At 40.5% G+C, this 14,282-nt stretch overlaps 1 protein-coding gene across 1 annotated transcript; it reads left to right on the forward strand.

Annotated features, from left to right (window-relative positions):
- The first annotated feature begins 4,754 nt into the window (after positions 1 to 4,754).
- Positions 4,755 to 14,072, forward strand: LOC114560618 (G1/S-specific cyclin-D1). The gene is made up of 5 exons (XM_028586117.1): positions 4,755 to 5,375; positions 8,307 to 8,522; positions 9,250 to 9,409; positions 10,432 to 10,580; positions 11,134 to 14,072. The coding sequence occupies exons 1-5, from the start codon at positions 5,172 to 5,174 to the stop codon at positions 11,293 to 11,295; spliced, it is 891 nt and encodes a 296-aa protein (XP_028441918.1). The 5' UTR covers positions 4,755 to 5,171; the 3' UTR covers positions 11,296 to 14,072.
- The last annotated feature ends 210 nt before the right edge of the window (positions 14,073 to 14,282 follow it).

The following is a 14,282-nucleotide window of genomic DNA, read 5'->3' on the forward strand; positions in this document are numbered from 1 at the left end:
AAGGCCATTTGACCGAAAAACTAAAATACGGTAAATCCTAAAAGTGGCGTTTCCGTCCTAATTATGCTTTTAAACGAAAGTTTGACATCTGGTACATTCACAAAAAGACCCTAGGTTGCATTTTGGCGAGAGTTATGCTTTAACCGTAGTCCTCATAAATCCCCAACGTTGAATTCACCATGTGTTACAATTAAAGAGGAAAAAGCTAAATGTGTTAGATAATGATCTAGCATAAAGTCAGTGTAGACTCCGTCATGAGGTTTATAAGAGCTAGGTCTTTAGATTCTTGAGGATGTTTCACCCTCTCATCGAAGAGGACTCTTCAGTTCAGAGGAATCTGAGTCCAACTGCCTTTGACTTACACAAAAAAGTGAATATTTACTGGGTGATATAAGTTTTACAACACACATTTTTACCACCAATAAGAATACAGTGATCACCGCCTCAAATTAATTCACAAAACACTTGTAAAAACACCCCTTTCTTTCAGTGCTATCAATTGTTTCCTAAATGTTGCATTCAATTCTTGTTTTAATCCCAGTGGAAACACAGCACAGTACCATCCCCCCAGTTAAGAAAGGAGTTGGGGGCTGGTCAGGGGCTGGTTGGGGCTGATGGGGGACTGGTGGTGGGGGGGACAGATTCTTTGAGAAGAAGCCCTGGTCCGTTCTCTGTGCTGGTGTCCAGGCTTGATAGCCGTGATACCAAGCCATTCAAGGACTTAAAAGGCGCTGACGCACTTGAGAGCCACTGGGAGCGTCCTTCCTTCCCCATGACACACACACACACACACACACACACACACACACACACACACACACACACACACACACACACACACACACACACACACACACACACACACACGCACACACACACACTCACTAACTAACTGCTCTGATCATATCAGAACGTATATGTGCTTGGCCATTTCTACAGCACCTATGTGTTGATACAGTATGTTGCAGTTGTCAGTTGCAAAACAGATGTCCTCCAAATTAAATGTTAGAATACATCCTTTGTTACTGCCTTTAAGAAAGACTCCTATGAGTCCCGATCAGCAGGCTGACATTATTGGTCTGTGCATTTCCAAAACTCTTAAAATCGAGAAAGAGCAGAGCTGTAGGAAACTGGAATCGAACCACAAAGAGCGATGTTTTGTTCATCCATCCTTCCTTTGTGACTCTATAAGAATGTTACTTGACTTCCTCCTTTGCTCCAGATGGACAAGAGTCATTATTAAAATGGAGGCCAGAGGGCTAGTTGAATGTAAATGGAGGCCAGAGGGCTAGTTGAATGTAAAGATATATAATTTTGGGCCACTTGTATTGCTGAAATTACTTATTTCATAATTTGTTTTGGGAGGACTGTCAGCATTTGCATTATGTTTCAAGTTCCCATCCCATCAGCTTTTATTTCTTGTTGCTGTAATCTGTTCACTTTTATACCTATGCAAACAATTCTTATCAAGGAAACGTAAGACCTCCGTCTACCCAGAAAAAAACATGAGATGTTATAATCTTTACACCAGTCGCTTATTTCATTTTATCAGAAATAATAACTATAAATACATTTCTCATTTTATGTATTATATCCATGTTTCCAGAAACTACATGGTTATGGTCGGTCACTTTTAGTAGGTTGTAGGAGGGACAGTGAATATTTGTCATTGTTTGCATGTAAATCATGTAAATTTGATGACAATGGTTATTTGCACACACAACAAAAACATGTTTGTTGACAGCTTGAATTCAAAAGACCCAGCACCAGAGGCCAACTAACTGCTATTTTCTACCATTACTCTCCCTTTCTGTCTCTGTGAAGTCATTCTGTCAGGTCCATTTCTTTTCATTTATCTCCGGTGAAGAATGGTTAGGTTAGATTCCTCAGCACGGAGACCTCTGTGTGCTCCCTGTATAGCTGCCTCCACATTCATCTTCAGCATTAGAACAGGGTTCACACACTCCTCAGCTTTGTCTCTTTCAATCTCCACCTGCTCTGATCTTAGTTAGCATCTTTGTAAAGCTGTGAATGTGTGTTTGTTTAGACCATCGGTGGAATGGGATACAGAACATTTAGATGCATAGGATCAAAAGCAATCTACATTTTAAAAAGGGAAAATTAAATGTGTAAATCAGCGAAAACAACAGAGGGCAGCTACAGTCAGTGGTGGAATGTAACTAAGTACATATCCTCCAGTACTGTACTTCAGTCCAGATGTTGAGGTACTTTACTTGAGTCTTTTCTCTTCATGCCACTTTCTACTTCTACTCCGCTACATTTCAGAGAGAAATATTGTACTTTTTACTCCACTACATTCATCTGTTACAGCTTTAGTTACTAGTTACTTTACACATTAAGATTTCTGCACACAGAACACATGTAGTTTATAAAATCTGATGTTTGATTCTAAAGTAAACTAGCCAACAATATAACGGCTACAAGTCCAGCTGAGATGATGAGATAATTAAACACACAACTGGTTGGATCCTTTACACACACTACAATGGGAGGATTCTTTTTTACTTTTGATACTTTAACTACATTTTCCTGATCATACTTACACACTTTAACTTGAGTAATGTTTTCACTGCAGTGTGGTATTATTACTTTTACTAAAGTAAAGGATCTGAATACTTCTTCCACTGCTGGTTACAGTCAACTGCAGACTATCAAGTAAGTAAAGATGTTTAAAAAAACAAGACATGAATAGTGCAGAAGATAAAATATATGTCCACAAGCAAAGAACATGGTTTGTGTTTAAAAAAGCAGGGCTGCACTCAGTATGTCATGATATCACAACTACCCTTTCTGAGTTGATTCTATGTCTTAAAAAACTAGGAAATGGCATCAGCACTCAATCATGCTCTGTTGAAAAGTAGTAGATGTATATGCATGGAAAAAATATAAAAAACAAAGAGCTGTAACAATACAGGAAATTTCCGATAGTAATATACCGTTCTTCGTAAATGTAGTTGAATAAATGGATGCCTTTATGCCAAATTTTTAAAAGCAAGCTACTGTAAAATCTTAAGATAGCTCACATGTGACATTATTTTTGATATTTTATACTATTAGATGTAACAATTGCATTTAAAATCATGTCAGCAAGTGTGCAGTCAGTGTGCAAGTGGTGTCTATTCCTTGATGCTTATTGCCTATAATGAACACTATTGGAACCATTATAATAGCTGCACGTAGTTGTGGTCAACATGGCAGAAGGCTAGCGAAGCTGATCACTAAAGATCAGTCTCTATTGTCAGAGGGATCAATCACGACAAATCAATAGAATCTATAGACTGCTATTGTGTGCGGTGTCCAGGGTATGACCCTGGACCCGGCCACCCTGAGAAACTGAGGTTAAAGGTTGCACACACAGACAGAGAGAGACATGGCTACATAGATCTCTGTCTCCGTCTCCCCTTCCCAAGATATACACGTGGAAGTCAGTTCATTTGTGCTCTACAGAGTGTGGATGTAATAATGAAGATAATCATTGGTTAGCTCGACCAGCTAAAACAGTACAATCCTGCTTTTACATGAATGCATGAGTAATAACAATTTAATGATAGAATATACAATAGTATAACAGTCACAGGGGACATTTGAGAACTTTTACTTTAACTACATGTCCGTGATTATACGTACTCTTACATACTTTCACTTAAGTTTCAATGCAGGACTTTTACTGGTAACTGAGTACGTTTACAGTGTGATAATAGTACTTTTACTGAAGTAAAGGATCTGAATACTTCCTCCACCAGTGAATGTGGGTGAAAAAATCTTTTAAATAAAGTGTATTGATGTGATCTTCAATGATTGATGAAAACTGAAAATGTTGTGCTCTTTTTTTTCAAATTCTTTGTGCAATGACAAATAACAATAGACCTACCAGGGGTTAAGTGGTAAATAAATTAAAATAATAATAACTAAACAATAATAATAACAACAAAGAAAAAGAATTCAGCAGCTCAGGCAATTAAAAAAATGTAATGTACATACTGTATATCAAGAGTCTTTAAGGCAGGGGTGTCAAACTCAATTTTACTAAGGGCCACACTGGAAATGATGATCACAGTAAGGGCCAGACATGTTTATTGATTTATTGCCATGCTTTTATTTAACAAAAAAAGTCAATTAACTTTGTATTATTGCATGTCTCATATAGCTTTCTCCCATACAGTTTGGTTGACATAAAACCCTAAAAAAGTCAGCAAAAAAGTTTCTTAGCCATCGTAGAATTTAGCAAGACATAAAAAACAAACATTACATTTTTAAAAGCAGCTGCCACCCAGTCGACTCACAGCCTGAATATGAAAAAACTCTCTGAGTCTCAAAGTCGGCAAATCGGTCAAATTCTGCATAATTACAGTATGAAAAACCATTTCTTCATTTTTTTTGGTGTGGTGCACAACTAGTTGGGCCAAAATTTGCTGTGAACCTAAAATGATATGCAGGCCGGATCAAAATTTGCAAGGGGCCGGATTTGGCCCCCGGGCCTTGAGTTTGACACGTGCTTTAAGGCTTTGGGGTTTGTAGAGTGCTGAATAGTTTGTATGTAGAAACACTTTAAATAAAGGTTTTCCGTTTAATTTAGTGAATGTGAAATTTAGATAAAATGATTAAAATGCATATCATATAATACTGTTTATGTTCTAAAATGCAGAAATGAAAAACAAACAGCACACTTTGCTTGTGCTCTTTTATTTTGACATTTGTGGCCGGATGTGTTGTCATGATATGCTATTCGGTGACGCGGTCCAGTGATAAAGCGGCGCAGCGGCAGGGGGGGTGTAGGTAAACTGGTCCCACATGGCCGGTGGAACTTTAGTCCGGTACTTGTGTTCTGTTCAACAAAGGAAAGCCGCTCAGAGCCCGTCGGACTAGGACTAAACTAACCCAGTGACACAACGGAGACAAACGAGGACACCTTTCATTTACTACATTTGACAGAACCATTCCTACCTGTAACTAAAGGTGGTAATGTCCTCCCACGAGTAAAAAATAAAGGTGGAAGACGGTTTAGTCTACGGAATGTGGAGCGGCTAATCATGTGTTGTTGTTGTTAGCTAAATCGAAGCTATAGTTTGAAGGGTTGTCACCACAGTGACACGAAGCCGATAGCTGAAACAGACACCGAGTGCTGCAGGCAGGCAGCCGGGTAACGTTCAATGGATCCCCAGTTGTGGTGCTGTGAGGGGGACAGGCCTGCCATCCGGAGGGCCTACCGGGACTCCAACCTGTTGAATGAGCGGGTCCTGCACGCTCTGTTGCGGGCAGAAGACAAGTACCTCCCCTCTCCCAACTACTTCAAATGCGTCCAGAGAGAAGTGGCTCCGTACATGAGGAGGATAGTGGCTACCTGGATGTTGGAGGTGAGTTACAGCCATGCAGTAAATTATGTTAACTTGTTGCACGCAGAAAATCGCGTTCACAGAACTGACATTTTCAAAGTTGCTCAGCTTATCTGCAAAGTTAACTGATGTGCTCGGTACAAGAAGGTCTTGGTGAGTCATTTAGAGAAGTGTGTGTGTGTGTGTGTGTGTGTGTGTGTGTGTGTGTGTGTGTGTGTGTGTGTGTGTGTGTGTGTGTGTGACTTCTCCAACAAATCCCAATTTGAGGAGCAGATTCAGACTGCTCGCTAGCACCTTTGCTGGTTTTGTGGAATCTGTGAAGAAGAGAAGGTGTAGCCTACTGTACGTATTCTTTACAGGGGAACGGAATTGATGTCGAATTAGTTACAAGTTACTGTAGTGCAGTCATGTCGATAAACGGGCATTTTTATTTTTATTTTTTCAGTCGTGAGTTTTTAAACGTGTTAATGGATGTAATTCACTGGAGAGCTGCTATCAAATACATAATATAGGTTCACTATATGGCCATGGTACTGGTCCACAGGGTGTATTTTCTAAGTACGTGTATCCTGTTAAAAAGGCCCACATAACGCTGCTGTGTGTCGATGCTAACTTTAAACCGTCTAATGGAGTTGGCTCCAACAAACTCCTCTTTACTATTGTTAAAGTCATGCGCTCACATGTCAGTTGAATTAACTGTGTGGAAAGAAAAGTCCAATCCACAGAGAATACATACCACAAGTCTTGGTTAAACAACTTAAATATTACTTTTTGGGGAAATGTCGCGAGCTGAAATCTATGCAGACCACGCGATGCCTTTTGTGTTGGTTTGCTGAACGTGAGGAACTTTGAGTTCTCAAGTTGTAGCCTACCTCCTATTAAGGCTCCATGGCCTCTGCATAGACCTACATTCCTTCATCTGTATATCCTACAGGTCCCGGGACACCTTCTGTATTAATTGCAGTTTTCTGCTTGTGTTTCTTAAGCTTGAGCCTAGATTTTATTTTATTTATTTATTTTTTTGGTCATGCAATGACAAAACCAGACCACTAATCTATGAGATAACACTGTTTGTTTCTTATGCTTCTGACTTTGCTCATTTAGTTTTCATTGCTACCACATAGGGCTGCACGATATGAGGAACATATCTAATTGCGATTTATTTTGACTGATACTGCGATTGCAATGTTATTCACCATATTGAAGGGAATGATCATGTTTGTATCATTATTTTCATTGACTAATAAATCTTAAAAAATGAAAATTTATTATAGTGTTATTTTAAGTTTTTTGGCGAGGATCTGTACCAAACAAAGATGTTTTCTGTAGGATAGGATCTGTAGGCCGGGAGGTCTCTGCAGTACCACCATACTTTATTCAGAATGGTTTGACACACATTTTGCCTTTAACAAATATTGCGCCCGCCCCTCTGCGATTTGGATATTGCACTAGTTCATATTGTGATTAATCGTGCAGCCCTACTACCACACCCAAATGAAAACCAAAGGGCACTTCTTAGCATATGCTTAGCTTCAGCAACTGCTTTATCAAAATGCATGCTAACATTATGGCCGATAAGGGATGCCATTTGTTCCCCCTCATATAGCCTAAGGTGAGAAGTGCCTGGTAGAAAACAAGTCAAATGTCAAATCCATAAAACAAGCCTTTAACACCCCTCTAAATCTTGACCAGTCTGCTGCTGACCTTGAATAAAAGCATCTGTTTGGGTTTATCTAGAGTATGTCTCCTCACCGGTGTTTATTGCTGAAATATTTTCAGTTCATAACATGAACCCAAGAAAAGAAACAAATCCTCATATTAGTGAAACTTCAACCAGTGATGTTTGGTTGTAGTTGGTTGTTGTAGTGATGATGATGATGATGATGATAATAATAATAATGATAATAATCTTCATTCAGTCAATGAATGAACTAAATGGTAATTTAGTTAGTAAATTTGAATGCATATGTTCTTATTTTCATGGCATAAATAACAAACTATTCCATATTCTGCCCAGTAAACATCAGTGTTTACTGCTGACACCTTCTTGTGATTCACTAGCCATGCCACTACATTCTTCTTTTTTTTTTTTTTTTTTTTTTTTTTTCTTCTTTTCAGTAAACTAATAAACTGAGTATTGTCGGTTGACTATTGGTGCTTTCACAAAATATTTATACAATGAGGTTTTTAATAAAAAAAACTGACCTCTTCATTAGTACATGTATAGGTACAGAGCATGTGTGTAATTCAGGCCTGTGTGTAAGAACAACAGACTGAAAACATTGCAGTTTCCCCTTGTGGGATCAATAAAGTATTTATTATTAAATGACATGATTGAGGTCTGGATTGTGTGTGTTAGTGTTATGGGCATTTTAGGCCTTTATTTGACAGGGCAGATGAAGACGTGATAGGGGAGAGAGAGGGGGGGAATGACATGCAGCAAAGGGCCGCAGGTCGGCGTTGAACCCGGCCCGCTGCGTCAAGGAGTAAACCTCTATATATGGGCGCCCGCCCTACCAACTGAGCTATCCTGGCGCCCTACATGTTTTGAGGTGGTAGAACAGATTAGTTGCGTTACCTCTCTTAACTGGAGCTGTTGCCCCACGCACTCTACAGAGTATAGTTTGCTGCTGCTCGTTGGACGGCTTAAATCCGAACAAAGTCCAAATAATGGATGTTGCACCGGTCTTTTTTTACCAGCTCCTCCGTTCTGCTTTCAGCCATGTTTACTCAAGGTGACGATGATGCGTTTCAGCCGGTGTCTAAATTTCAATTGCGTAATCAACATGCATTATCACAATATAATTAAAATTTCTATCGTTGGCCAATTTTGTATCGTTTATATTGCATATTGTTTCTATCGACCATTACTAGTGGCAACAGTGCAATCTTATAAGGATATTTATATTGAACCCACATTTAATGGCAGTGTCGTCTGGTGTGTCTGTGCAGGTGTGTGAGGAGCAGAAATGTGAGGAGGAGGTGTTCCCTCTGGCTGTGAACTACATGGACCGCTTCCTGTCGGTGGAGCCCACCAAGAAGAGCCACCTGCAGGTCCTGGGAGCCGCCTGCATGTTCCTGGCTTCCAAACTGAAGGAAACGATCCCGCTCACCGCTGAGAAGCTCTGCATCTACACAGACAACTCCATCACCCCGACTCAGCTGCTGGTAGGTCGCGTTACACCACAGTCTGTCTGACGTCTGGCCCACACTGAAAGACTTCTCAAATTGAAACCGAGACCCCTCACCCCCTTCCAGGATACATCTTTTGGTTATATATCACTGTTATGTGACCCAGATGATGTAATTACACAAACATACAGCCCATGAAGTAAACCACGCCCAACAATTACCTGTCATATGCCTTAAGACATTTGCTAATGTTAAACAAAGACACAGCGGTTATGTAAAAAAAAAAAGCACAATTATGTAATAATTGTGGGGATAAAAAAATCCAAGGTCATCATTATGAAACATTTTTGCCCAAGTATGGCAATGGCCTTCATTTTTGTCTGCACACTTTTGTTCAGATCAAGCTATCTGGGCAGATACTGGGCAGATTGGTTTGGATTTGATGGTCCCCAGAGGATGACTTTTAATAGTTTTGGTAACCTCTGGGCCGTGTCTTGTAGCCCCAACACAAGGTCTACAACACTTGGCCAGGTCTAAGTATTTTGGAAAAAATGGCTCCATTGTCATGAAGTTCACTGTGGACAGTCCTGGTCCCCAGAGGAGGATTCCTAATGGTTCTGATGATCCTTTGACCTTTCTGCAGGGCCACATTAAAGCCACAAATCCCCACAAGCAGACAAAAAGCCTTTGTTAATCCCTGCATCTGTCTTTTTAGATCCCACTTGAACATGTCCTTCTGTCCCCCCTCTCTCTGTCCACATAGCAAATGGAGCTGGTGGTTCTGAACAAGCTGAAGTGGGACCTGGCCTCAGTTACCGCTCTGGACTTCATCGAGCACTTCCTGTCCCAGCTGTCGGTTGTCAGAGAGCACCAGCCCATCCTCAGGAAGCACGCTCAGACCTTTGTGGCTCTGTCTGCCACAGGTATGCATCAAACTACATTACAGACATAACTGGGGGTCACAAAGACAGTGGCTCTTCAACTGAGGCCATCCTGATGTGTTGTGACACATCAGCAGCGGCTGCAGCAGAGTTAGTTAAAACATTAAATATGAGGACACGTGGAATAAGTTAATAATTTTCTATTTGCTTTAGATTGATGCAGATGTATCTCCATTTATCTAATCTATTTAAAATGTAACACTTATTGATGTCAATTGATTTAGCATTTTCACAATTTCCAACGTTATGCTCATGTACAAAATATATTCTATTCTTTCATTGAACAAATTGAACCACTAAAAAAAAAAAGTGGCAGTTACATTTTAAAATGCAGTTTTCTGCTGATATTTTCTTTCAACTAACACGAAAAGAATCTTAAGTGTCTATCGCGAGGTGTCGCAGCCTTTTGCAGTGTGTTCATTGCACCAGCTGATGTTGGGCTGACGATAAAAACACTATATATCTAACTTCTAACTATGGCTGGGCGATATGGAGATCATAAGCGATATTATCGATTATTGCCTAATGATGTTACTTGGTGATTTTTCTTTTTTCTTTTTTTGCCTTTTTGTCTGCTGTGTTCAGACTCAACTACATTCAGGAAGTGTATTTGTTTTTTTTTTCTTTTCCAGGGCAGATGCAAAATATCTATCTCTGCTTGAATTTGTTGATGAAAACTATGTGAGAAATATATATTAAATTTGAGGAGATGGCACATCGTGATGCATCGGGATATCGAATCGTTGACAGGATAATTTGAATTGAATCGTGAGACCAGTGAAGATTGACACCCCTACCAATTACCTCATGTCAATATTGCCATAATATTGTAGGGTTGACAATTGGTGCTTTTACAAAATATCTTCACTATCAGATTTGAGATAAGTCTGGTAGTTGCATCTTTGAATTCTCAGTGTTTTGGTTGTAATTTCATTCTCTTTATTGTCACTCGCTGTTTTGAAACGTGCCATATTAACGTGGCGTTCCCTTGTGATGCTGTGCAGATGTTAAATTCATCGCCAGCCCTCCGTCCATGGTGGCCGCGGGCAGCATGGTGGCGGCCGTGGAGGGCCTGCAGATGAGAATGGTGGGCACGAGCATGATGTCTAAGACACTGACGGAGCAGCTGGCACAGATCATCAGGAGCGACCCGGTGGGTACATCTGGCCAGGACATGATTAGTGCACACACAATCAGTACGTTTACATGCACGTAATATTCCGGTTTTCCACCGGTGGTGGCAGACATTTTTTAACAGTACGTACACAGCCTCCCTAATTCATTCCTTCAACCACCTTCTTCTTGCTTCGTCGGCGTGGCGATGTTTGCGCATATTCAAAAGCCTGTTGATATCCAAGTCTTTCATAATGTTTAAAAGTAGCTGTGTTTCTCTTCGTTTGAGCATGCATCTCTACTGCAGCCGGACTCACTTGATTTCATTTCTATGGATGCATATTCCAAATGCGCTCTATACATGTCCGAAGAATACCTCTAAATGCTGAATAACACCGGCACATCCCACACGTCCTAATCGGCAAATGCTAAATTCAGAAAAAGGCATTATTCGGAATATGCTGACCTGAATCAAATTCTGAATAATAGTGAAATATTAGTGTGCACATACTCACTGACACTCTCTGAACTAAGATCCTCTACTTTTCAGACTAACCTGATCTCTCTCTCTGTGTCCCTCTCCCTCCCTCCAGGACTGTCTGAGGGCGTGTCAGGAACAAATTGAGTCGCTGCTGGAAACCAGTCTCCGACAGGCCCAACGGCCGCAACACTCGGTTACCATGGAGACTAAGAGCATCAGTGAGGAGCAGGATGTCTCGACGACGCCCACAGATGTCCGGGACATAAACATCTGACGGAGAGCTGCCAGTCGCGCTGCTGGAGGAGGAAAGGGAAGCACGTGGAGCTGCCGACGTGGATACAGAGTGAACTCTGGAGCGCTCACGAGAAACTGGACTCAACGTGTCAGGACAGTCTGAGCTGTGGCTGTTTCAAAGGCCTAGAAGGCCCGTCTGAACCCACCCCCTCCTCCCCAAAATTGAAACTGTAGGCTCAGAGACTCAGTGGCGGTTCTAGACCATTTCAAATGGAGGGGCCAGGCTGGGGCCACATGTGATTTTTAGGGGTATCAAATAAAAGCACAAGTGTTGCATACCACCAACCTTCCATAGGTTTGGTTTTACAAAAGACTAATAATACACATACATATAACAATAAACACAAGAACAGTCATACAGTGTTAACCTACATTTTATTTATCACTGCACATGAATAATATCCTCTTTTTATAAAGATGGGTTCAAAATGTATGAAAATATTTGCTATAGTTAGGTTTGCCAACGGGGGATTGAGGCTTAATATTAAGTGGGCACTGGCCAACCTTATTCTCCCCCACCACCCACCCACCCTTACAACCGCCACTGCAGAGACTGAAACTGATCGGTGTATTCCTGGACCTGTATTTATCAAACTTCCCAATTGCACCAAATTGTAGGAGTTGTTTGCTAAAAGTGAACAATGAGAAATATTTATCAAGTGGCCAACTTCTTCTCAAGTGTTGGAGCGAACTTCAACAGTTCAAAATGATCAAATGGGGAAAACGGGACGTAAGCTCATCTTAAAGAAGCAGTGCAGGATTTAGTGGCATCTAGCGGTGAGGTCGCACACTACAACCAGCCCTTCACTCCCTTTCAAAGCGCGAGGGATATGCTAAAATGTAATTACCGCACGAGTGTGGTTGCATCTCGATATTAAGGGTCGCAACGGATCACTGAGCTCCAGGGTTAGGATCGAATCATGGTTTTCAGTCACAGATCGCATCAATTTTTTATTTATTTTTTTTAATGCATGGCTTTTTGAGTTCTTCCGCTACTCAGTAGACATCAACTGCTTTTAACATGTGCCGTTCACTTGAACAGAAAATTGCGTTGCCTGTATCTTTTCACGGCAACCCTCCATAGAGGTGTATCAGCCTACTTTAAGTAACCGCGACAGTACAAATGTATTTCACACTATTATGGTTTAACTTTGCAATTAATTCACGGTTCACATGCATTCGGAACCGTGAGTGTTGCTCCGTATGGACCACAGATCAACTATGGTCTGTTACACCACTACTTATTACCGAGTTGTGTCTTCATGTGTAACTGGCCTCATATTTAGTCCCTACGTCTCGTAGCAGGCTTCAGGGAACCGCCTGTGTTGAGTTTTGGCCTCTACCAGCTACAGCAGCCTTCAGGTTACGGTGTTTGGTTTTTAGAAACATGGCGGGCTCATTCTAAGCTAACGGAAACACAATTCAGGTGATTATACACTAATGACAACATAATTATGAATATTGTATTCCATTTCTGCCAATGGTTTTAACTTCACATTACATGTTAGACATATTAACCTTTACTGCATTCTACAGTCATTTAAAAACCTGACAGAAGGTGTGTGCCCAATGTTAGAGACCTTCCTTGATTGAGCATTTTAGAGTCTTAATATGATATATCCTGTAGCTTGTATTCTAAATTTTGAAATTTAGGAGTAAAAGTGAAGGAGATTTTAATTTTTCACTTTTATCAGTTTGCTGAAAACAGGGCCTGCTCAGTATGTAAACTAAGAACACATACACAAAACGGTAATAATACTGGGTTTACAGTATGAGCTATAATGTTTTGCTTTAAGATGTGATGGACTTGGAACTGTCAAAAAGGAACAATGGTATCCACATAACATCTGTAATTATCTGTGAGGTTCCTGAATTTGGAGCCGACACAGTATTTGGCTCATATAATATACCTTCAGTATATGGAAACCAACCATCATGAGATCGAAGCACAACGTGATCTTCTGATGTGATGCATTGTAGAGCACATCTCCCACCACTAGAGGGAAGTCAGTTACTTGGGATGTTGTAGCCACCAAACAACATTCTCAATTTTTGGATCTGTGGAGCTAACTGGCATCCAACTGCAGTATCGTCGGATCAGGAGCAAGGGTCTCTGACAGGAATTTCATTACTGGTGTGCATCAGAAGCAAAAGAGCCCCAGTAACTATCTAAAGCAATATAAGGGATTTTACAGGGTTGAGAGTTATGGAAGACTGTAATGATAGAAACTTATTTCATTTCCACCTCAAGCAAAAAGTTAAAAAAAATGCAACGATATTTCTGTATCTTTATTGGTGTGTTGTCTCTAGTCACTAGATCATTAATGACCCGTTGTCAGACTGGTAAACAACTTGAAAACAATTTTTCGCCACACGCAGAAAGTCTTAAAAGGGATAATGCTGAAGATTATATGAGGTGTTCCAGTTTATTCTGCTCCTTATATTTATTTCATGTCACTTGACTTAACAGCTAAAAGTTGAGTTTTTCTAAAACGGAGTCTGTTTCTGGATTCAGCTGCTCTTTTAACATTACCGTTAGTCTTTTGAAGGTACTACTATTTTGCTTCTTTGAAAAGAGAAGCCACAACAAATTGATGTACCTACATAGTGGTATGATGAACTTTTCTATTTTAACTTTTAGGGTATTGCCCTCAGGACATAAGCTTTTATCAGGTTAAGCCCTAACTTGGTGTTTCAGCTGCTGTCTTAGGATGGAGTGTAACAGTGTATTAAAGGAATACTGATAACACTATTGAAGTCTATTGGTGATGTTTCTATCATTTCAAACATTGTGCATCATTGTCTGCCTACTGAGCGAGGTAAACTCAAGTTTGGGGTGCCTGGGTAGCTCACCTGGTAGAGCGTGCGCCCCATGTACAGAGGCTAAGTCCTTCTCCCTTTTCGTGTCTAAGCTGTCCTGCCAAAGGTCTAAAATGCCAACACAAAAATCTAAAAAGACAAGTAAAT

Source organism: Perca flavescens, chromosome 8 (assembly GCF_004354835.1).
Source record: "Perca flavescens isolate YP-PL-M2 chromosome 8, PFLA_1.0, whole genome shotgun sequence".
In the NCBI taxonomy this organism is placed as follows: domain Eukaryota; kingdom Metazoa; phylum Chordata; class Actinopteri; order Perciformes; family Percidae; genus Perca; species Perca flavescens.

Coding starts and splice junctions, on each gene's coding strand:
- LOC114560618 (XM_028586117.1), top strand. CDS start 5,172: ATGGATCCCCAGTTGTGGTGCTGTGAGGGGGACAGGCCTGCCATCCGG. Junction 8,523..9,249: donor TCACCCCGACTCAGCTGCTG/GTAGGTCGCGTT, acceptor CTGTCCACATAG/CAAATGGAGCTGGTGGTTCT. Junction 10,581..11,133: donor AGATCATCAGGAGCGACCCG/GTGGGTACATCT, acceptor CCCTCCCTCCAG/GACTGTCTGAGGGCGTGTCA.